At 34.9% G+C, this 23504-nt stretch overlaps 1 protein-coding gene across 2 annotated transcripts; it reads right to left on the bottom strand.

Moving 5' to 3' along the window:
* On the bottom strand, positions 1 to 4490 carry LOC120329870 (transmembrane protein 53-like). Of its 2 annotated transcripts, XR_013479614.1 has the most exons (3): positions 3614 to 4490; positions 1872 to 3258; positions 1 to 1742 (listed from the first exon to the last, which is right to left on the bottom strand). XR_013479614.1 is itself a non-coding variant. In XM_039396663.2 (2 exons), exons 1-2 carry the CDS (start codon positions 4334 to 4336, stop codon positions 3079 to 3081), a joined length of 903 nt encoding a protein of 300 aa, XP_039252597.2. In that variant the 5' UTR covers positions 4337 to 4490; the 3' UTR covers positions 1 to 3078. The 2 variants fall into 2 exon arrangements, 1 of the variants encoding a protein (XP_039252597.2); XM_039396663.2 differs by having other exon boundaries at positions 1 to 3258.
* Between the last annotated feature and the right edge of the window lie 19014 nt (positions 4491 to 23504).

The following is a 23504-nucleotide window of genomic DNA, read 5'->3' as shown; positions in this document are numbered from 1 at the left end:
TTTGCTTTAAATTTATCCGAAAAATACATTTAAATTTTTTTGTTGTGCTTTGAATTAAAAAACTCCGTGAGTCAAAATTAATATGGATCAAAATAGAAAAGACATTGCATATGATCTTTTAAAAATTATTGCTCACATTTGAAAAATAATTTCTTACCATAAGATAGCTATTGCTAAGGGTAAAACAATTAGAAAGGCAACTTGAATGATTGAATTAAAAAATGACAAAATTTTGAATATAAGGAATGCAATTAGAAAGAAGGCTTTCTTAATGAGTAGGGCTTGTAAAAAATTCCGAAGGCCAAATGGTAATTCAAATACTCTTCTACAACAACTTAATTAAAAAAAAAATCAGTTACTTTGAATACTTTAAAATCAAAAACACTGATAGGAAAAGGTTGTGTGTGAGTGTTTTCGAATGCACACTAGTAAATATTTGCACAATGAATATTTTTTTACGTATTGTAGGCACGAAACAAGAGAAAATCCAATGCTGTAAAATAAAAACCAGGCAAATATTGAAGATAATATACAATACGATGTGTGTATTAAATAAAAAATCCACTATTCATTGTCGGGAATATGGTTGTGTGAGGTCCGAAGAGTCATTTGAAACATGATTCCAAATCCAGGCTGAGAGAAAATTTGACTCAGATTCTAGTAATTTTGATAAAAATAAAAAAAACTTGTATGGGTGCACGAGGGGGTGCTGGGGTGGGCTTATTTTGATCATCTGTTAAAAAACAATAGTCAACCAAATGCTTTTTGAGGTTCGGCTGGAAAATTTGGCTTAAATTTTCACCATTACATGTGAGAAATTCCTACCCACTTCAGCTCAGGGGAGTTTGAAAATACAACCCTGGCTCTGAATCCAATTTTCACAAAAACATGCCAAGCTTTGACAGCTCCAATGTTTGATTGGGTTATACAGGCAGGCCAGAGCACAACAGTTCAGGTATGGAAGGGCCAATCTTTGCTGTTTTCAAAGCTCGATGAGAATAAATTTTTATATTCATCATGGAATCATATACCAAAACCAAGGGAGTGATATTGAGTCAGAGAAACGAATTTCTTAACCATGACAGACACCTTTTAAATTGAAAAAAAAAGGCTTCATATAAAAAAGTTCCACTAATTGGTATGTATCTAATGCATAACAACCACTGAGAGACAGAAAGGAGAACGAGTACCGTATGTATAAATTGAGGATACATGGCCTGACAATTTATATGTTAGAAAATGATAGCAATCAAAACCACTGCATAATACAAATGATTTAAAAAAGACTACCATTGAATATATTATACCAAAATTAAGACATAATTTGCAAAGTGCAACAAGCCTGGTAGGCAGAATGTGTAAATTTTTTAAGCAATAAGTTAAAAGGTACTGGAGACATTGTGAAGAATAGTGGAACACAAAATGAAATAACTATTCAATAAGCGAAGCTCTATGTAATCTATTCATAGGCCAAAAGTGCCAAAGAGCAATGCACTTTGAGCATAACCATGTTATGCATGATAATCTCGTAACTGGATGACATTGAATATACTGTATAATATATATATATATCGAAGCAGCATGAATCTCAATACTTCAACATACTCATATAATAATAAAAACTTGAAATCCAACAATTCTAAAAATATATGCAATATTAAAAATAATTTTGATATTTGGTACACTTTAATCATGAACTTTTTTTTCACATTACAGATAAATACTGGGAAATGTTTTAGAAACTTTTTCATAATCATAAAATTTACTAAAAATATATGCAATATTAAAAATAATTTTGATATTTGGTACACTTTTTTTTCATGAACTTTTTTTTCACATTACAGATAAATACTGGGAAATGTTTCAGAAACTTTTTTCATAATCATAAAATTTACTAGTCAATTGCAAGAAATACATAAACTGATAGAAAACTCACAAATTTTATCTGGTTCGAGTAATTTTGAGATCACCAAAAAACTGGCGGCTATGATCAAGATGATCCAGGAGTAAACACAGCGTGGGAATTTAAAAATATTATTATGGGACAACTGCTAATAGTAGATAACTAGATTTTAATAAATTATTAAACATTATTATCATTAGTTTAGTAAATATGGGAAGGAGTTACATAATTTGCTTTTTTATTAAAGACTACAGAAAAACATTTAAATATTACGTAACAAGTAACATTTGTTTACTTTCAAACATTATGTAATAATTTGTCTAATCATCTAGTAAAATGGCGTTTATAGATGACAGGAAGGCTTGATAAAAAGCAATTTATTTTGAAATGTTTCAAATTGCAATATATTGCACAAAACTATGACTATGAGCATCATTAACCAATAGTCAAAGATTTTATTCCTTATTTCAAAAAAATCAATGCTTTAAATCAATTAATAACTATACATTATCATATTATTTGCAATGAACATTGCAGCAATACAGTCGAGACCAATTTACAATTGGGATGAAATTAAAAAAATTCTCAAAAAAGGCAATCCTAACAAATTTTAATATTATTTAATAATCAATCGTTGGTGCATTCTTGTTAACAATATACCAACATTTATTTTATGCAACTTAAATAAACCAAAAAAAAAAAATAATAATTTTCACAAAAATGAGTATTTGATGTGTTGTCTTTTTAAAGATATCTAGCAAATTGAACATGTTAGCGAAAGCAAAGTTTTTAAATTTTTTTTTTTAAATTTGTGAATTGTGTTTGGTGAAGAATTAGTTGGCCTGCAGGAATAATTAGTATTATTTCTGTCACATTTACAGAAGGGATGCATGAATTTAAATCAGAGCATTAATTACAATAGGGGGTCACAAACAAAACCAAATGTCGACATGCGTGAACTATTATTACATCACAACATTGATACTGGTCGTTCAAGATTATAGATTTGAAGAACATGCTATTAAATGAGAAGCCGCAAAAAAAAGTTGGCTGTGACAAGTGGGTCATGATGAAAAATGTTTGAAGGATACTACAATATTTACAACATTGTATAGAATTTATCGTTTCCAAATGCCTAACAGGAACTCACGATACCTAGTGTGAATACATCACAACTACAATTTAGATTTAATATGAAGAAAGCCTGGCTCTAATGACATTAAAAGGAGGTTCTCAATTAACTTGAGGTATTCTTCAGGATGATATTTAAGATGCTGTGCATGTCCTGAATCGTCCCACATTTTATATACAACTGGTTGGTGTTTGCTCCAAGATTGATAAAACTCTTCGAAAGCCTGAAATAGAGATAATAAATATCTAGATTAAAAACCTTATACCAGGAATATGAAATTGCCATCTGAATTTATTGATTTGATTAGGAAATGTTCAATGATACGTAGCAGATACAAGGAAGGGTCAAACTAAGGTAGAACCATGGATTACATAAATAGAAAATATGACGACAGCAGAATGGAACACTTATATAGAATTTACTATATGGTAAAACCTACTGCATATGAAGTTGGCTATTCGTGGAAATAATATACAAGTAGATTAAATATAATTATGGTCTATGGAATACACCACCCTTGTTTTGAAATGCTAAAAAAAGTGTATAAAAATTGTCATGAAAATTAGACTGAAGCATACCTCGGGTATAAGCATTGGATCTTTCTTGGAAGACATCATTAAAGATGGAACTTTAGGAGCCCTAAATTTTATGATTTCTATCGCTTCGTCGTAGTACTTCACCGTGTGTTGCTTAGTAAGAGCAAAGTAACACATGCATAGATGCTTATATATTGATGCCAACGAGGCTGAATTCTGGCTCATCATATTGCCAACACCAATGGCCATTTGGTTAAGCGTACCCACAACAGGACTGTCCATTATTTGTACAGATATATTGTGCAATATCTTATTTTGAAGGTCGGGGTGACTTTCCATTTGCATCAACATCAATGAGTAAAAGTAACATCCAATAGAAAAGGAGTGCACAATTATTTTCCTGTTTGTTTCCTCATTTCCAAGAGTAAGTATATTTTCAAGCTTCCTTAAAAACATCATACTAGATTGTAGTCCAGATTTTGGCCACAAAAAGTCTTTCAAACTGGCATAATGAATTAACGTCTCAAATCCAAATTTTGAATACAAATTCTTATATTTATTAATACCCGCATTTGTTGCCCCAAGCCATGGCATTATAACTACTAATGGTGAAGTGGTATTGTTTATTCGAGATCCTTCTTTAGCATCAAATTGGTGAATAGGCTGAGAAGAATCCATATAGCTTCTGGAGGTTTCGAAGCATTTGAGCGCTGAAGTCCTTGTTGAGCATAAACTTTTAGTGGATTTTAATACATACTTTAGCATAACTGGGATACAGCAGTATAGCTTTTCGAACCTTTTGAAGATTAGCTAAACAACAGACGACATCACACTTCTGCACTTACAGCAGGTACCATACCAGTATTACAGTATTAGCATACAGAGGTCAGTATGAAATGGATCACAAAATTTTATCTGAAAATAGATACGATAATCAAATAATACTGAAAAATGAAAGAAAATGGGGAATCGTTAATATGGTAGACTACGGAAATCTTTCTACAGTTCTATGGTATTTTTTAACATGCCTGCATGCGGTAACTTACATTCTTTCGATGCTGCCACAGGATTCTGTGATTAGACTACAGCTAGTAGAATTTTACTAGTATACAGGTACCGGTAGGCACGGTACTTATAAAACCTGGAAATATGTGTTTAGAATAATTTTATTTTGTCTATCACTTGTTTCTAAACCTTGTGCCAGCCGGCCATCGGTTGTCCATATTCATCATGGAAGAATCCTAGGGCCACGCCCACTAGAAGTCATTCAGGTAAGAAACTACACGAGACCCAGGTGTCGTACGGTACCGGTACGATAGGATTTACATATTTATCCCGGGGGAGAGGAAAGGCGATAAGACGGCTTATCCATATGACGAACCACGGCCTCTCGTCCGGTTACCATTCCAAGTCGGGTATGGGATTAGTTAGTTATACTGTATTGTTTGTTTTCGCAAGCATGGACTTGATGGTGGAGGAAGCCGTAACCGACCAGCGGTTATGTGAACCACCCAACGACGGCGAGGAGTCCAGCAATCCTGTCGCACATAACCATCCCTGCATGGGATTCGAACCTGCGAACCCACGCAGAGTAATTAGAGGTGCGGTGGCGAGCGTATTCCTAACGCTTAACCCGTTGAGCCACACCGCCGCGCCACCGGTACCTCTGTACCTAGACCTACTACATGAGCTCTTTATTTGATTTATTTATGGATTGCTATTATTAAATGCTCTCATGTAAAAGAGTCCCTAATTGTGTAATAAAATGTTCCGTTCAATTTTTCTATCTTATGACAGTATGAAGCTAATATGCTAAGTTAATAGCTCTTTTTCATCAACCTTTGACCTGCCAATCTCAATACTTCTCTATTGAGATCCCTGGCCAATCTATGATATATTAATCCATTTACTACCAATTAGTGTAAAAATCTGGATAAATGGCCATGATTAATGAATTGTTCTATTTCTATGTACAAACACTAATAATTGATGTTTGTTTTTAAAGTGTTCTAAATCATTTCACTTGGTGTTATGAAATATTTCATCCTATTTATTCCTACATTAAGTCAACTGTTGTGTTTTTGCATTAACTTTCTTGATATTTTAATATTGATTGTTTGTTTATACAAAGTTTACAATGTACCGGTATTGCATTTTTGAAATGCATTTTTTTGTTGTTTAAACCAAATTCTAATTTGTTTTGATGACTCAACCCATGCTTGTGATTACATTGCACTAGTGTGTGTATAGTAGAATAGAACTCTACCCATATTTGCTTATTCAAAATCCCACTTGATATGTTTAACTTATATTCATTCAATAAAACAAGTTACCCGAATAATGGGTACCGGTACCGGTAGCTTGTCTGACCTGCTTTCCCACTTTTTTTTCGTTTCGATCATTTTATATTTTGCAATATAATTTCAATTTGTGCAGAATCCCATTATCTAAAAGAATGCTTCCATAATTGAAAATACAGAAATAGTAAATTCATGTAAATATTGTACATAGTTTAAATCGTGAGAGACATTGATATATTGACACGAACCTGTTATTTTTATGCTTATTTAATATAATTGGGTGGCAACTGACTCTGATGACCCCAAAAGGTTGTATCGTTGCCCCCCAGTCATATACCGAAAACTATTTTTTTGATATTTGTTTATGTGTGCATGAATTGTTTTCTTGGTTTGACAAAATGAAATAAACTCTCTCTCTCTCTACTGACCTAATTCTGTACCGTAATTCGAACTACGTCGTAACTCAATTTTGCGATCAGTCAATTGTCAACTCTTCTTCATCTCTGCCTGATTTTCCTTTGGATAGCTAAACTATATAGGTACAACAGATAAAAAAAACGCACATCTCAAAAATTGCAGCAAATCCTGTTTACCTCTATCGTTACGTAACAATTGGAGTTGGATTATCCGGATAACCGAGAAGTATTTTGCTATCTGATATCCGGGTATTATTGTGGTGGTTAACCGGATAAGAAAGTAGAAAAAATAATGCATATATGGTCATTAGTAATTTTGTTAAGGAGCGGCTGACATCCCCCAGAGCATATAATCAACCATGAGTTCCATGAGTAGATGTAGTCTATTAGAGAGCCGCTTTGTGCTACGATTGTTCAGCATAAAAAAGGGTAAGTTGTAAATGTTCTTATAGGTACCCAATACAGTAATGATTTGTAAAGGAATGTAAATCTTGGTAAGAGATATGCTGATATATGTACTTTCGGATCATAAAAAAGTTGCAGTGTGAGGATTTTATGCTGTGTGATCAAAGCAGTAAGCAAGAATATAAATTGACTGATGGGTGATTGAAATTGTGACGTCTGAATAAAAAACATAAATCAAACACACATATTTTAATTTAAATTAATTAGTGTTTTATGATGGAGTTCTACTGATCTTGATAATTTTTTCCCAGACTCATTCTGTCATTGTATACGAAGTCACCAGCTGCATATTACAACATAAGAGGTGTTTTACGTTTGCCATGATAATCCATTTTGCTTGATTTCAGGCTGGTACTAATAACCCTTTTCACATAAATTGGATACCTATTATTGCCATTATCTAAACATAGCTTCAACATATATATATATATATATATAATTTTAGATGTGCTAAAAAGTTTTGAATTATTTTCTCGAGTTTTTTTTAAATTATTGACTTGTGATCAATAGCAATAACTTTTTTGCTACTGCAAAATCCACCACATGTATTGAATCCATTAATATTTCTCCTGGAACCGTTACATTTTATCAATTCCAATTTGTTTTGTGGGGTATTCACATTTTTGTTTCAAATAATATTTTGTCAAAGAGGGCTGTTATACTTATATATAAACACATAGGCCTACATGCTTAGATGGTAGTTAAGGTTCAATCGTTGTGGGCAATTTATTTCAAAATAGCGTAACTAAAATATAAATTTTTGCAGACGTCTCGAAACTCACTTTTGAAGAATGATTTGCTGTCACCAGATGGAGTTTTGGCATGGAAACACATCTACAGGGAATTTATGAAGATATGTCTAAAAAAAACATTTGAAACAGCCATGTAAACTAACAGACCAACATGTTTAACTCAATATCTTGATAAAAATGTCTGTTAAATATTAAGCACAGGTATAGCACAATGAATTGTTTTGGGTATTAATTCATTTGTATTTACCTATTAGATCTATCTTCTATTGAGCATTCAAATACTTGGATCATGATAATTATTTCTAAAATTACCAACAGTATTCAGGTCATTAATAACAGATGAACCGGGGAAATTTTTCTTTGTAGGTTCTTCCTGCATCTGTTGCTAGGATTTCGGAGATGTCTGAATTTGAAGCAACGCCAAGTTTTGCAAACTGCAAAATACCTTTTTTGACATATGCAACAGCACTACTGACGTGGCTTCCCTCAAAAACGGAAATCTACCACTACTCTCTGAAACATCTGGAGACAAAAGACTGCAGTAGATCAGCTAAAATTTCATAAATTATTTTACACACTGGAAGTCTACAACATGTGATTAGCTCAAGGATTTTTTAACAAAATAAATGCTATACAGCTACATGCAACACATTCTGGAGTCATATTTAAAAAACAACAACATTTCATTGCTTCTCCAGCGTATAAAGGGCTCCAAATACTGGTACCTTCAACATGTGATATACCATATTAGACCAAACATCTGTCAGACCCCCCTTTAAGTGTGAGATAAAAGTCTTCTAAATTGTTTTACTATATCATATATATAAATTTTTCGCGACTTGAAACACTTTTTAGAGTTAGACCATCGGGACAATTATAAACTAACATATGCGATCAGCACTGCTAGGTGTTTTGGTCTAACTTGTCAATTAAAAATTTCAGACCCCCCTCTCCCCCCCTTCAAAATCCTCAGCTATGCCCGTAGGGCCTCACTCTAAATATTGAATAGAACCTAAATTGCCTTTTTACTCCAGCTAAGAACCACTCCCAAAGCCTTAAAAAACATCAATACCACTATTAACATAACTCAATATTCAGTGTTTAATCACATTAGTAATAAAAATAATAATTTGTATTTCTACGGATTATTGAGAAAAAAACTTGTGTACTCCAGAAATACGTGTACCAAGATGACGGACAACGGAACATAGTATGTGTACCAGGTTAGGCCATACTTTTAGGTACAAATACTACAAAACTCACTTGGTTAGTCCCTGAACTCGTAATAGAACTAGAATAAGGGAATTATGGCCTAACCCTAACGTGGTACTCATACTACGTTCAGGTGTCCTCATTTCTTGGTACGCATACTTCAGGAGTACGGAAACTTGACTGTAATCACATATATCTTAATCTCCGTTCTAGCTGCTGTTTTCTTCAATTGTTTTCGTATTCCATGAGTCCTATTGTCCATCTTGTTGTTATTATTTTGGCTGCAGTACTTTGCGTATACATTTGCTCAAATTTTTTGAATACTTTCTCAAGTAGTGTTGTTACATCTTGACATTCAGTTTCATTGTTTAATAGATATTCGGTCATGAATGATTTGAAAATTATTTTCTTTTATATCAAGTGGCGGATGTTCAATGATGTGATGATGGAAATAAATTTCAGCTACTCGCATGTGTTGAGATAGCCTTTGTATAATCATTGACTCTTAAAAAAGTTATTTATAGATTGGTTTGATTAATTTCTTGAGCAGAGCCTTGTGTTTCTGTGTTGCATTATTATCAGAAATTGCTGCTTTACCTATGGATTCCAGATTGTTGTCACATCCACAAAAGCTGCAGTGCGCAAATCACTAGCCCTTCGTTTCGTTTGACGCCGTTGAATTCTTTCTCATAATCATCACGGCAAATTTTTTACGTTTACTCATTTTATCTCCTATGAAGTTCCAGATCTAAACTAAATCCAAAGTTTAATTTACTGGTATATTCATTCATAAGGTTTAAAAATAAGCACACACGTCAAAATAAAGATGTTTTTTAGAAATAAGGACAAAAATATTTCCTAAAACAAAGACCTTCAAAACAAGGACAAATTCTAAAAATAAGGACGTTATGGCAGCCCTGATTATAGGTCAAGTGGAGAAAAAACTTCTGTAAAAGCTATAATACTTGAGATGGAGTGAGACCTAAATGTTGTGCTACTAAGCGTTTTTTTTTAATATATATAAAGTGCAAAGTATTCATTTTCGTCACCACTTTACCTACATCTGACTGACATTTTTTGCAATGCAACGCATTTTTGATGCCTTGCTGACTTTCGACAAAGATGTTGTCACATCATCCCGGTCATTTGCAGGACTGACTGTGTCTTCATTTTAACAATTATTTGTTCATTTTTATCAAATTCTCCACGTCCTTCAGCAAATATTTCGATCAGTCATCAATGAACAGGGCGAGTTTGCGAGCTGTGATGCATGAGCGTCGTCGTCGTTAAGCAACTTGTCAGAACTTAACCGGCCGTGACGCCCGCCACTTGGAGGTGCAACATTGCCTTTGTTTGTTTATTATACGGCGAGCGGAGTTGGACATCTAGTAGTAGTATATATTTACGATATAATAACAACTTTTATTCACGCTTTTTTGCCAATATTTTAGCCATCCGTAAACTTAACTATCACATCACCAAATACGCTAAACAAATGTGATTATTATGTCATAGAAAAGCGCTGTAGAAAGTTAGATTGGGAGCATGTTAATCGTTGGTTGGGAATATGGACCTTTCCCCGAGCATCGACTTCCTTGTTTACTTCGTGACATTGGCTAATGAGCAAGATGCAAAAAGTGACGTAACAATGCTCCTTTTTCGCATCCGCTCAGACACTTTTCTCACTCAGACAGTTTTTCAAGCATGACCGTAAACATTATTTCGTTTTCGCGTTTTTGAACTCTATTCGTTAGTCTTCTGTTGTGTTTCTTCTGTTGGGAAAGGTCCATAAGCAAAGCTGTAAAGTGTAAACAAAGTTAGCTGAAATGCGTTGAAGGGGTGGGTGAGAGCTGAGAGGATGAGGCAGTCCGGAGGATGGCGTTTTGAGGAAGAGGGAGAGAGAGAGAGTTTATTTTATTTTGTCAAACCAAGAAAACAATATAAACATACATGGGCCTACATAACAAATAAACAGATGTTTTCGGTACATGACTGGGAGGCAACGATACGATTTTTGGAGGTCATCAGGGTCAGTTGCCACCCAATTCAATTAAATAGGCATAAAAAATAAATAACAGGTTCGGTGTCAATCTATTAATACCTCTCATGTTTGTTTACTATATACAATATTTACATGTTTTTACCTTTTTTGGACACGAAATGGACAAAACGATCGTTTCAATATTATGTTGTTGTTGTTGATCTTGTTCTTATTCTTGTTCTTTGACACGTTTTTAAAAAGTCGCTTTTCTCTTTGATTACTGGACCAATGGCTTTGAAATTTTCAGTGGTTAAAGATGAAATTTTTCTCCAGAAGGCAATTACTTTTAATTATTTCAAATATTTCTGTTAGCTCTGTGAGATTTGTTTTGTATGCTATGACGTCACTAAACGTTCTGCGGAATCGGACGCCATTTTGTGTCCAACGGACCATCTTGCAATTTTAATTCACGCTGTCACAAGAGAGGAACTTCTGAAGATAGAGTAGTTCTGGTACCGTAACACAGCGCGGTGGCACTGAACTAACTCGTAGCTGTCAAAAGCTTGAAAATCCATACAAATATAGGAGATAAAAAAATGAAACTTGGCAGATCGGTAGAGTTGTGTTTCTTTTAACCATCTTTGAAAGTTACTTCTCTTTCCCGGGATAAATATGCAAATCCTATCCTAATACGTCGATAATATCTTTGTCAACCAATTTGCGACCACCGTGTTTTGTCTGTTTGTTTGCTGTATGGCTGCGTATGCGATAGTCTCGACGCAGCAGAAACGATGTTCAAGGCTTGAAATCCGTGGTTGCACACTGGTCGTTCGGTCGCAAATACGTTTTCCGAGTGTCGTACTTTGGGGGTTTGTATAGCTTCAACCCTTGGTCGTAGAAAGTTATTTCAAGGTTTAGCGTGTAGAATAAATGCCAATGCACCCACGGTGAAAAAATTAACGGGTTAGAAATATTGGTTTTTGTTTTAGAGCGGTTTGAATGAAATTGTCCACAGACTGGCTACACCGCCCTAGGCCTGGTGAGTTGTCCGTGTAGTCGAATTGTTCATCAGCCCTAAACGGCTATGACAGTCACTGTACCGAAATTTGTACCCCGATTCGGGTGATGTTGAGTTGACGCATGTTATTTAGTAACGTTTTTATGTGAAATGTTTGACTGTGGTTCGGTACCTGATCCGATAATACGGTATATAATTGACTCATATCACGAGATATTTCAACTGATGTTTCAATTGTCACAGGACCTAAAATATCTATGACAGTCCCTGTACCGTCACGGTACCCCGATACAGGTACTGGTAAGTCACCGCCGGTATGTTAGTCGTTGGTCACCGCATATGATTTTTGGGGAATTGTTCTGCGTGTCCATATATTTGAGCATTTCTCTCTTGTTTATTATCAAAGCGAAACTATAGTATACGGTTATTTCAACTAACCGATTCGCCACGTATTTAATTTGAATTTCAAAATATAAACTGCTCAGTGGAGCCCAGGTACTCTAAGATACGAATCATTTGGGTAACTTGTATACTTATGAGTGAAGGTAAGTTAATACAGAACATGCAGAAATTTGAACGAGGGTGGGGTTCCATTATACCAGTGGTTCTTAAAGTATGGGTCGCGACCCAAACATGAGTCGCGGAAGGTTTAAAAATGGGTCGCGACAAGGTCGTCAATGCAAGGGCAATCTAAGAGGAGAAGGACGAATTTTCAACTTCATTCACGGAAAGAACTGTCTTGAGCTCATTGTTACATCACAATTCTGATATGCCAGTCACGTGTATTATTTTTATGGTATCTGTAACCATGCACGTCGCTTGTCGTTGTGTTGACCGCATGGAATGTCGTCTTAGTGGATTAAAATAACCAAAAATGGGTGTCTTTTTGGTAATGAAAATTGTAATAGACGACGCAATGAAAAAGCTCGCTTCTCGACATTAGATTATTCAATATCTAGAGAAAATGTGACTTCATCTCGAGGCACCATTTACCGCGAACGAAGCAGTGCGTGCACATGTGACGAGTAAAAAGTTGTATATTGCGAGAGATACCGAAGGCCAGCTAGGATGTCGTGTTTGCGACGGACAGCGGACGCCTTTTCTGCTACAATTCGCGACAAGGCACTTGTGCGAGCGAGGATATTTGGCACTGACGGTTATCAAAACTAAGCTCGCAATCGCTTCGATACCCGTGACAACTTGCGTATTGCGTTAAGTAAAATAGAGCTGTGTATTGAAGATATAATGAAAAAGGAAATTTCAGTTTCATCAATCTCACTGAGTCAATGGACTGTTTCTAATAAATAGTTGTCTGTATTTGAGTCAAACTGTACTAACATTAAAAACACATTTTGCGTTTTTTAGGATTGGGTCGCGAGTATTCATAAAACTCAGATTTGGGTCGCGCTTGAAAAAGTTTAAGAACCACTGCATTATACCATATACATACTAGTGCTATATAATCAGGAGCACGGGTTGGATCATCGAAACAATACTGATTTTTGGTGTATACAAATTGCATTTATTTGGACAATGCCATTCATGCAAATATTTTGGTAAAGTGTTGACTTAGTATAAATAAAGTAATATTCAATTCAATACATTCGATAATAAACTATAAATCAAGTGAATGAAAGACACACAGTTGGCAAAAGGGTTGACTTGATATAGGATGCAATATTTTATAACCTAATGTAAAATGAATCTGGACACTTTGAATATAAACATTAAATAGAAGTGTGACTACACGGAACTTATACAATTCATTAGTCCAGGCCATTCATGCAATTTAGATTGCACAGGGAGCTCAATGAAGAGTATTGTGATTTGATTAACAAATTGAGGGATGATGGAAATGAGCTATTAGCTTGGCATATTAACTTAATAAAATGAAGAATGTAACATTTTATAACACGATTTGAAAGCGAACATTTAATAATCATAATCGAATTGTAAGAATATATGAACTCATTTTACAGAGAAAGTATCATGAATGCAATATAAGCTTGGCATATTAGCCCTACGAAATAAAAAAAAATGAAGAATGCAACATTTTACAACATGATTTGGCACACGTTAATTATGATTTAATAATGGTAATCAAATATAAAAATAGAGAGTTAAAGTTGCTTATGATATATCATGGAGGCAATATAAGATGCAATTTTGGTTTACAGCAGCAAAGTAGAACACACGATATGTAATATTGATGAATATAGCGAAGGATTGCAAACATGAAAAAAAGGGACCTTTTATAACACGATTTGGGACCCTTTAAATATGAGCATTCAATAATAGTAATCAAATATAAAAATAGAGAGTTAAAGTTGCATAGAAAATATCAAGGATGCCATATAAGATGAAGTTTTGGTTTGGAGCAACTAAGTACAGTAGCCTACACGATGTGTAACATTGGTGAAAATAGCGGGGGATTTTGCAAACGTAAAAAAAATAGTGATCTCCAAAATTACAATGAGAAATCAATAACAAATCACTGGGAATGCACAAGTCAAGCATATTGGAATTGCAAGTATATATGGATTCAAGGATTGATGATGACTAATTTTGCTTTTGCTGTTTTTACCCTTAGGATTCGGGTATAATGTCGAAAAACAAGAGAGCTACGCCCAAATATATGGACACGTCTGTTCGCAGTACAGTACGGTTTACCGTACCGTCAGATCACAGTCTACAAATATATTCACACCAAGCGAAGCAGTACAGCGAAAAATACAATCTTTGACCACCGACAATTTCAAAGCAATTGGTGCAGTAGTTATTGAGAAAAGAGATTTTTTCATAACAACAAGAAGAAAATACCAAGAACAAGAGAGCTATGCTCGAATATGTGGACATGTAAAGCAAAACGAAATATTTTATCACCTATTCCCCGAAAATCATATGCGGTAACTGTATCGGGGTAACGTAACGGTACAGTCATAGCTTTCCAGGTACTGTGACGATGATCCATTCTTCATGATTCCGTTTACACGTGAATTAAAATACCAAGAGATCCGAATCATTTCTCTATTACCAGATCAGGTACCGCAGTTTACCATTCCCCATAAAAAAACTTCCATATCATATGTGGTAACTTACCAGTACCTGTATCGGGGTACCGATAACGGTAAAAAGACAGTCATAGATTTTTCAGATCCTCTGACGATGATCCATTCTTTATAATTCAGCTTCAATTTGAATTGAAATATCAATAGATCCGAGTCATTTCTGCATTGCCAGATCAGGTAGGCTACCGCAGTCTATCATTCCTCATAAAAAACGTCTCAAAATCATATGCCACATATGATATGCGATAACTTACCAGTACCGTATCGGCACAGTGAATGAAATAGATTTTTCAGGTCCTGCGACTATGATTCATTCTTCTTGATTCACTTTCAACGAGAATTGAAATATCAACTGATCCGAGTCGCTTCTGCATTACCAGATCAGGTACCGCAGTCTACCATTCCCTATAAAAATGAATAATTCATATGCGTTACCTCACCAGTACCGGTGCAGGGTTCGTTGACTCTGCTCGTACCCAAATTGCGTTTCCATTCAGCTGTCCGCTTTCAAGTCTCTAGTAGCTAAAAATGTGTAAAATTTTGGTTGTGTATTATATTCTTCAGTTAAAACGATAACGGTAAAATCGACATAAAGCTGCAATAAAACAGTAAAACGAGAATATCGGTCAGAGACCGAAGACTTATCGATCGAAAGTTCGGGGATCCCCAAAACAGCGCTCTTACTCCATACTGACACCTTGTATCCCATCACTAATTAATTAATAACTCGCTAATTATACAACATAATTCGCCCAAAATCAATAGGCTTCTGGTCCGAGATATGATGAATGCACATGCAAAATCTGGAGCAGATTCAATCTCGCTTTCGTGAGATATCGCGTACATCTAACAGACATACATACAGACTGACAAATACCTATCAACATACTTACCGATTATAATCGATAAGTAATAACTTAACTCAAGATGAGGCAGAAGCTTGTAGTTTCAGTTGAGATGCATGTCGCGAGAGATTCCCCAGTCGAGTGACAATCTAATAAACGCCCCCAAAATCGAAACGCGTCAACACGTCACTCGACCAATCAATGGTCGACGCGACCCGGACCTAAGTGTCGCCATTCAAGGTCTTGTCACAATGATATATTCATCTTGATATAGTTTTACCGCGAATTGAAATACCAACTGATCCGAGTCACTCCTGTGTTACCAGATCAGGTTCCACAGTTTACCGTTTCCCATAAAAAACTTCTAACTTTCGCTAAGCACGCGATTCACCGAAGAACTCGACTAAACGGACAAATCTTGGAGTCAACTCGACTACCCGGGTACAGGTACTGTCGTGGCTTTTCCAGGTACTGTGACGATGATCTAATCTTCATAATTCAGTTTCAACGTGAATTGAAATACGAACTGATCCGAGACACTACTGTATTACCAGATCAGGTACCGCAGTCAATCGTTCCTCATAAAACACTTCCCACTTTCGCTAAGCACGCGATCCAGCGACTTCGTAGCGCACGAGATTCGCTGATATGCGTTCGCGGAGCCGCCACAAGGTGGCAAATTTTGAAGACGTCATAGCACACTAAAAACGAATCCCATACAGCGCACAGGAATATTTCAAATAAATAAAAGTAATAGCTTTCTAGCGAAAAAATCAATCTTTAACTACTGAAAATTTCAAAGTAATTGGTCCAGTAGTTGAAGAGAAAGGCGATTTTCTCATAATGAAAGACACAAAGACACATAACACAAAGCACAACATAATAACACAAAACCATCCATAGATCCACTACTTGTCCAACAAGAACAACATAATAACGAAACGATCCTTTTTTATTATTTATTTTTTGGCAAATTTAAATTCATTGCCAATTCGGATTTATGAATATGATAGTTTAGGTTTAATCAAATAAATTATCCAATTGAGTTGCGTGAAGCCAAATTTTCCAGGTAATTTATTAGATGATATCATAAAGTGTGTAAGTAGACAATACAAAATAATAATAACGAATATTAGAGAATCCAGATGCATTTACCCATTTAATTCCATATATTCAATTTTATTCGCGTCCATGTTTGGGAAATGGTGATCTATGTAATCCGGTGACCATTTGAACACATTTTTCCGTTATTAGCAGTTATCATTTTGTATGAAAAACAAAAATGTTGAAAGCATTAGACAAAGAATCAGAAATTTATCTATCGTGCAATTAGGTATCCTCTACATTCGCTGTTACCACTTTTTTAAATTATTTCCAACATTAATCTAAACGCAAATGGGAAAATGGGTGTTACAACATAATCGATTTACTAATTTTGTAGTCAATATGATCATTTTCAAGCAGTTCATTTCTTCCCTCATGATTCATTAATCGTATCATACCTAAACTGAATTTCGGTATTCCCATATGGTAGATTTTGCACAAAACACTATTAATAACTCGACTTTGGAATTCAGACCATTCGCTATTATTTGATCAGGGGTATGTGTTGGAACACCACACCATTCTCAAAAGTCTCTTACATGAATAAAATAAATAAAGACAATATTTTTCTTCATTATCATTACATAGAACACAATATTCTGATTCATTTTCAAACCAATGTTTCAACGTATCCTCTGCAGGTTGACCAATATGAAGCAGTTTCCAGCCTAGTTTTTTCCATTTGTTTGGGATTTTTGATTTCCAAAGTTTATTCCAATTTATTGGTTTGGTCAGTTGTAGACTATGATTGATTGCGCTAAAGTGATTTTATTTTTATTACTTTGTAAAATCCTATGTACATTTTAGCATTTTTGTGGTCAAATACCTCGACTCATTGTATCTATCTGTTTGTGACCTAGCTGAGCTATTATCTCGATTTTGTGCTAATATTTTTTTCCTATTTAGAGTTATGTTTATCTACAGTACACCCTCTGAAATTCTGCCCCATATTTTTTTATACAAATTAGACCTGTTTGTATTTTTAACTTGTACACTAATTCTTAGTTAAATTTTAGTAAATATCCCAATCATGCTTGTACTAATGATATCTCGAACTGTTATTATAATGGCTTGTGTAGTTTCGTACCTAACGTACTTCTAGTGGGTACTTCTCGATATGTCAATCCTAACCCCCATCTGACTACGCCATCCAAAAAATACGTCACTACGACATCACAAACACGTCATAGAGCTTGCCAAATATACGTACAATCGCCCGAAATGGCATTGGCGCCGACGATAGAGAACTGACTGACATTATCGATCTCTCCTCCTCCGATCCTATTGGAATCGTTGCGACGAGAAAACGAGAGAAATAACTGTTCGATTTCGGTTGCTCGTTTGCGCGTATTGGATGGCAGTTCGTGTAGTTTGAAGGGTATATTACGTCACTGCGACGTAATTTTTGGATGGTGTAGTCAGGTTGGGGTTAGGATTGATACGTGAAAAAATTGCCATGCTACGCCCACTAGAGGTATGGGGTCTCGTGTAGTTTCGTACCTAACGTACTTCTAGTAGGTGTAGCATAACAATTTTTTGACATGCCAATCCTAACCCTCACCTGACTACGCCATCCTAAATTACGTCACTACGACGTCACAATCACGTCATAGAGCTTGCCAAATACTCGTACGATCGCCCGAAATAGCATCGGCGCCGACGAGAAAGAACTGACTGACGTCGGCGACCTCTCTCCTATCGGGATCGTTGCGACGAGAAAACGAGAGAAATGGCTGTTCGAATTCTGGTTCTCGTCTGCGCGTCTTGGATGACAGTTCGCATAGTTTGAAGGGCTCTATTACGTCACTGTGACGTCGTAGTGACGTAATTCTTGGATGGTGTGGTCAGGTGGGGGTTAGGATTGATATGTAAAAAAATTGTCATGTTATGCCCACTAGAAGTATGTTAGGTAAGAAGCTACATGAGACCCGAAGTACAGAAGTATGTTAGGTACGGTACGGTACACCACTGTGAAGCTAGTAGCACGCCTTCTTCTAATTTTACGCAGTAATGCGTTAAATCTCTCTTTTGTACTTGTCGGAGATCGGTGGTGCGTAATGCGGGCGAGTCTTCATTTCCACACGGATAAATGACTTTGGTTTATAAATAAATAAGTAATTCAACACTATAATAAGTAAATTTAAGTGTATTTCACAGTAAATTAAGAATATGAATTTATCGTCTGAGTGTAGTAGGGACTTTCGCTATTTTAAGCCAACTAAATACTATTAATGTACACATATTGCTAGGTCTGAAATTTTGCATTTTATGAGGTAATAATAAGACATCCTCGTATCTTAAATTCCTGCGAAAAAATCAACCAAATGACATTTGTTATTCTCTGTGTTTTCAATAACGTGTGCAGGGGCGTAACCGAAATTTTTCAAGGGGCCTGAAATTTCATTTGTTAGATGGAAATAGCTAGTAGGGGTTCGCGACTCAAGGGGTACTTGGATGATAGTCGAGTTTTTGTATGATGCTGTTTTTTAATATCCTTTATTACTATCATGGGAAAATGCGTGCCCATTGAAACTAAACGCCAATTGAAACGTAGATTTTCCCTGAGCTTGCGTTGTCGTGATTTTGACGCAACAATGTGAAAATTCAAGGCCTTGTGTACAAACTGTGAAATCTCTAAAGACAGCGTGCTGCGAGCAATGGAGAAGTGATTATGCTTATTGTAATCTGGGAGATATTTTAATAATTCATTAGTTACGCATGCGACAAGGGCAACAATATCAACAAGACGATTTGATTTAGTTACATATGGTCATTAAATTGGTGTTGCAACAAATTGCTAGTCAGTGTATCACAACTTTCTTCGGTGTCTGATTACCGGGGGTTCGCGTTGATTGTTTCGTGACTTGGGAGGTACTTGTCAGAAAAAAGGTTTGAGAACCCCTGAGCTAGCTGATCCGACCGAAAGCCGGAACAGGAGTGTTTTCAAGAGTCTTGGATGTTTAAAAACAGTTTCAAGCTACGAAAAATTGCTATGCAGCTACAGAAAGATGCATTTTTACCTTCCAAAACAGGAGAGGGCGGGGGGCACGCATTTGGGTAATTTGAAAAAAAAAAACATTTCGCTTCTATGTGTATTCTGTTCCTGAAAATGCCCTATTTCACCGAAATCGACACAGGCGAAAAAAACGTAAAATTTCACAACTTTCAGGCTGCAGTAGAATATCTATCCGATTAAAAGGAGAGAGATATTAATTTTGATAATTATTTTAGTATATAGACTCTTCATACCACAAGTTGAGTTGTTGGAAACAAAATTTTGCAATTATGTACATTCCGGTACTCATAATTCCTCAATTCGTCGAAATCTTCATAGGCAAAACAACGTAAATTTTCACATTTTTCAAATTACAACAGCAAGTCTTTCCGATAAAGAGGGGCGAGATTTTATTATTGAAAAATATAATAAGATATACACTCTTCATCCCACAAGTTGAGTTTTGGAAACAAAATCTTGTAATCATGTGCATTCCGTTACTGAAAATGCCCTATTCCGTCGAAATTTGCATAGGCGAAATAACGTAAAATTTCACATTTTTCAAATTACAACAGCATGTCTTTCCGATTAAGAGAACGAGATTTTATTATTGAAAAATATAATAAGATATACACTCTTCATCCCACAAGTTGAGTTGTTGGGAACAAAATTTTGAAATCATGTGTATTCCGTTACTGAAAATGCCCTATTCCGTCGAAATTTGCATAGGCGAAATAACGTAAAATTTCACATTTTTCAAATTACAACAGCATGTCTTTCCGATTAAGAGGGGCGAGATTTTATTATTGAAAAATATAATAAGATATACACACTTTATCTCACAAGTTGAGTTGTTGGGAACAAAATTTTGCAATTATGTGCATTCCGTTACTGAAAATGCCCTATTCCGTCGAAATTTGTATAGGCGAAATAACGTAAAATTTCACATTTTTCAAATTACAACAGCATGTCTTTCCGATTAAGAGGGGCGAGATTTTATTATTGAAAAATATAATAAGATATACACACTTTATCTCACAAGTTGAGTTGTTGGGAACAAAATTTTGTAATCATGTGCATTCCGTTACTTAAAATGCCCTATTCCGTCGAAATTTGCATATAGGCGAAATAACGTAAAATTTCACATTTTTCAAATTACAACAGCAAGTCTTTCCGATTAAGAGGAGCGAGATTTTATTATTGATAATTATTTTAGTATATATACTCTTCATCCCACAAGTTGAGTTGTTGGGAACAAAATTTTGTTATCATGTGCATTCCGTTACTGAAAATGCCCTATTCCGTCGAAATTTGCATAGGCGAAATAACGTAAAATTTCACATTTTTCAAATTACAACAGCATGTCTTTCCGATTAAGAGGGGCGAGATTTTATTATTGAAAAATATAATAAGATATACACACTTTATCTCACAAGTTGAGTTGTTGGGAACAAAATTTTGCAATTATGTGCATTCCGTTACTGAAAATGCCCTATTCCGTCGAAATTTGTATAGGCGAAATAACGTAAAATTTCACATTTTTCAAATTACAACAGCATGTCTTTCCGATTAAGAGGGGCGAGATTTTATTATTGATAAATATTTTAGTATATATACTCTTCATTCCACAAGTTGAGTTGTTGGAAACAAAATTTTGCAATTATGTACATTCCGGTACTCATAATTCCTCAATTCGTCGAAATCTTCATAGGCAAAACAACGTAAATTTTCACATTTTTCAAATTACAACAGCAAGTCTTTCCGAAAAAGAGGGGCGAGATTTTATTATTGAAAAATATAATAAGATATACACTCTTCATCCCACAAGTTGAGTTTTGGAAACAAAATCTTGTAATCATGTGCATTCCGTTACTGAAAATGCCCTATTCCGTCGAAATTTGCATAGGCGAAATAACGTAAAATTTCACATTTTTCAAATTACAACAGCATGTCTTTCCGATTAAGAGAACGAGATTTTATTATTGAAAAATATAATAAGATATACACTCTTCATCCCACAAGTTGAGTTGTTGGGAACAAAATTTTGAAATCATGTGTATTCCGTTACTGAAAATGCCCTATTTCGTCGAAATTTGCATAGGCGAAATAACGTAAAATTTCACGTTTTTAAAATTACAACAGCAAGTCTTTCCGATTAAGAGGGGCGAGATTTTATTATTGATAATTATTTTAGTATATATACTCTTCATCCCACAAGTTGAGTTGTTGGGAACAAAATTTTGTAATCATGTGCATTCCGTTACTTAAAATGCCCTATTCCGTCGAAATTTGCATATAGGCGAAATAACGTAAAATTTCACATTTTTCAAATTACAACAGCAAGTCTTTCCGATTAAGAGGAGCGAGATTTTATTATTGATAATTATTTTAGTATATATACTCTTCATCCCACAAGTTGAGTTGTTGGGAACAAAATTTTGTTATCATGTGCATTCCGTTACTGAAAATGCCCTATTCCGTCGAAATTTGCATAGGCGAAATAACGTAAAATTTCACATTTTTCAAATTACAACAGCATGTCTTTCCGATTAAGAGGGGCGAGATTTTATTATTGAAAAATATAATAAGATATACACACTTTATCTCACAAGTTGAGTTGTTGGGAACAAAATTTTGCAATTATGTGCATTCCGTTACTGAAAATGCCCTATTCCGTCGAAATTTGTATAGGCGAAATAACGTAAAATTTCACATTTTTCAAATTACAACAGCATGTCTTTCCGATTAAGAGGGGCGAGATTTTATTATTGATAAATATTTTAGTATATATACTCTTCATTCCACAAGTTGAGTTGTTGGGAACAAAATTTTGTAATCATGTGCATTCCGTTACTGAAAATGCCCCATTCCGTCGAAATTTGCATAGGCGAAATAACGTAAAATTTCACATTTTTCAAATTACAACAGCAAGTCTTTCCGATTAAGAGGGGCGAGATTTTATTATTGAAAAATATATTAAGATATACACTCTTCATCCCACAAGTTGAGTTGTTGGGAAAAAAATCTTGTAATCATGTGCATTCCGTTACTGAAAATGCCCTATTCCGTCGAAATTTGCATAGGCGAAATAACGTAAAATTTCACATTTTTCAAATTACAACAGCAAGTCTTTCCGATTAAGAGGGGCGAGATTTTATTATTGAAAAATATAATAAGGTATACACTCTTTATCTCACAAGTTGAGTTGTTGGGAACAAAATCTTGTAATCATGTGCATTCCGTTACTGAAAATGCCCTATTCCGTCGAAATTTGCATATGCGAAATAACGTAAGATTTCACATTTTTCAAAGTACAACAGCAAGTCTTTCCGATTAAGAGGGGCGAGATTTTATTATTGAAAAATATAATAAGGTATACACTCTTTATCTCACAAGTTGAGTTGTTGGGAACAAAATCTTGTAATCATGTGCATTCCGTTACTGAAAATGCCCTATTCCGTCGAAATTTGCATAGGCGAAATAACGTAAAATTTCAAATTTTTCAAAGTACAACAGCAAGTCTTTCCGATTAAGAGGGGCGAGATTTTATTATTGAAAAATATAATAAAGTATAAACTCTTTATCTCACAAGTTGAGTTGTTAGGAACAAAATTTTGCAATTATGTGCATTCCGTTACTGAAAATGCCCTATTCCGTCGAAATTTGCATAGGCGAAATAACGTAAAATTTCACATTTTTCAAAGTACAACAGCAAGTCTTTCCGATTAAGAGGGGCGAGATTTTATTATTGAAAAATATATTAAGATATACACTCTT

Source organism: Styela clava, chromosome 12 (genome assembly GCF_964204865.1).
Source record: "Styela clava chromosome 12, kaStyClav1.hap1.2, whole genome shotgun sequence".
Classification (NCBI taxonomy): Eukaryota; Metazoa; Chordata; class Ascidiacea; order Stolidobranchia; family Styelidae; genus Styela; species Styela clava.
The sequence above is the reverse complement of the archived record's forward strand: the minus strand, read 5'-3'. Positions and strand labels throughout refer to the sequence as shown.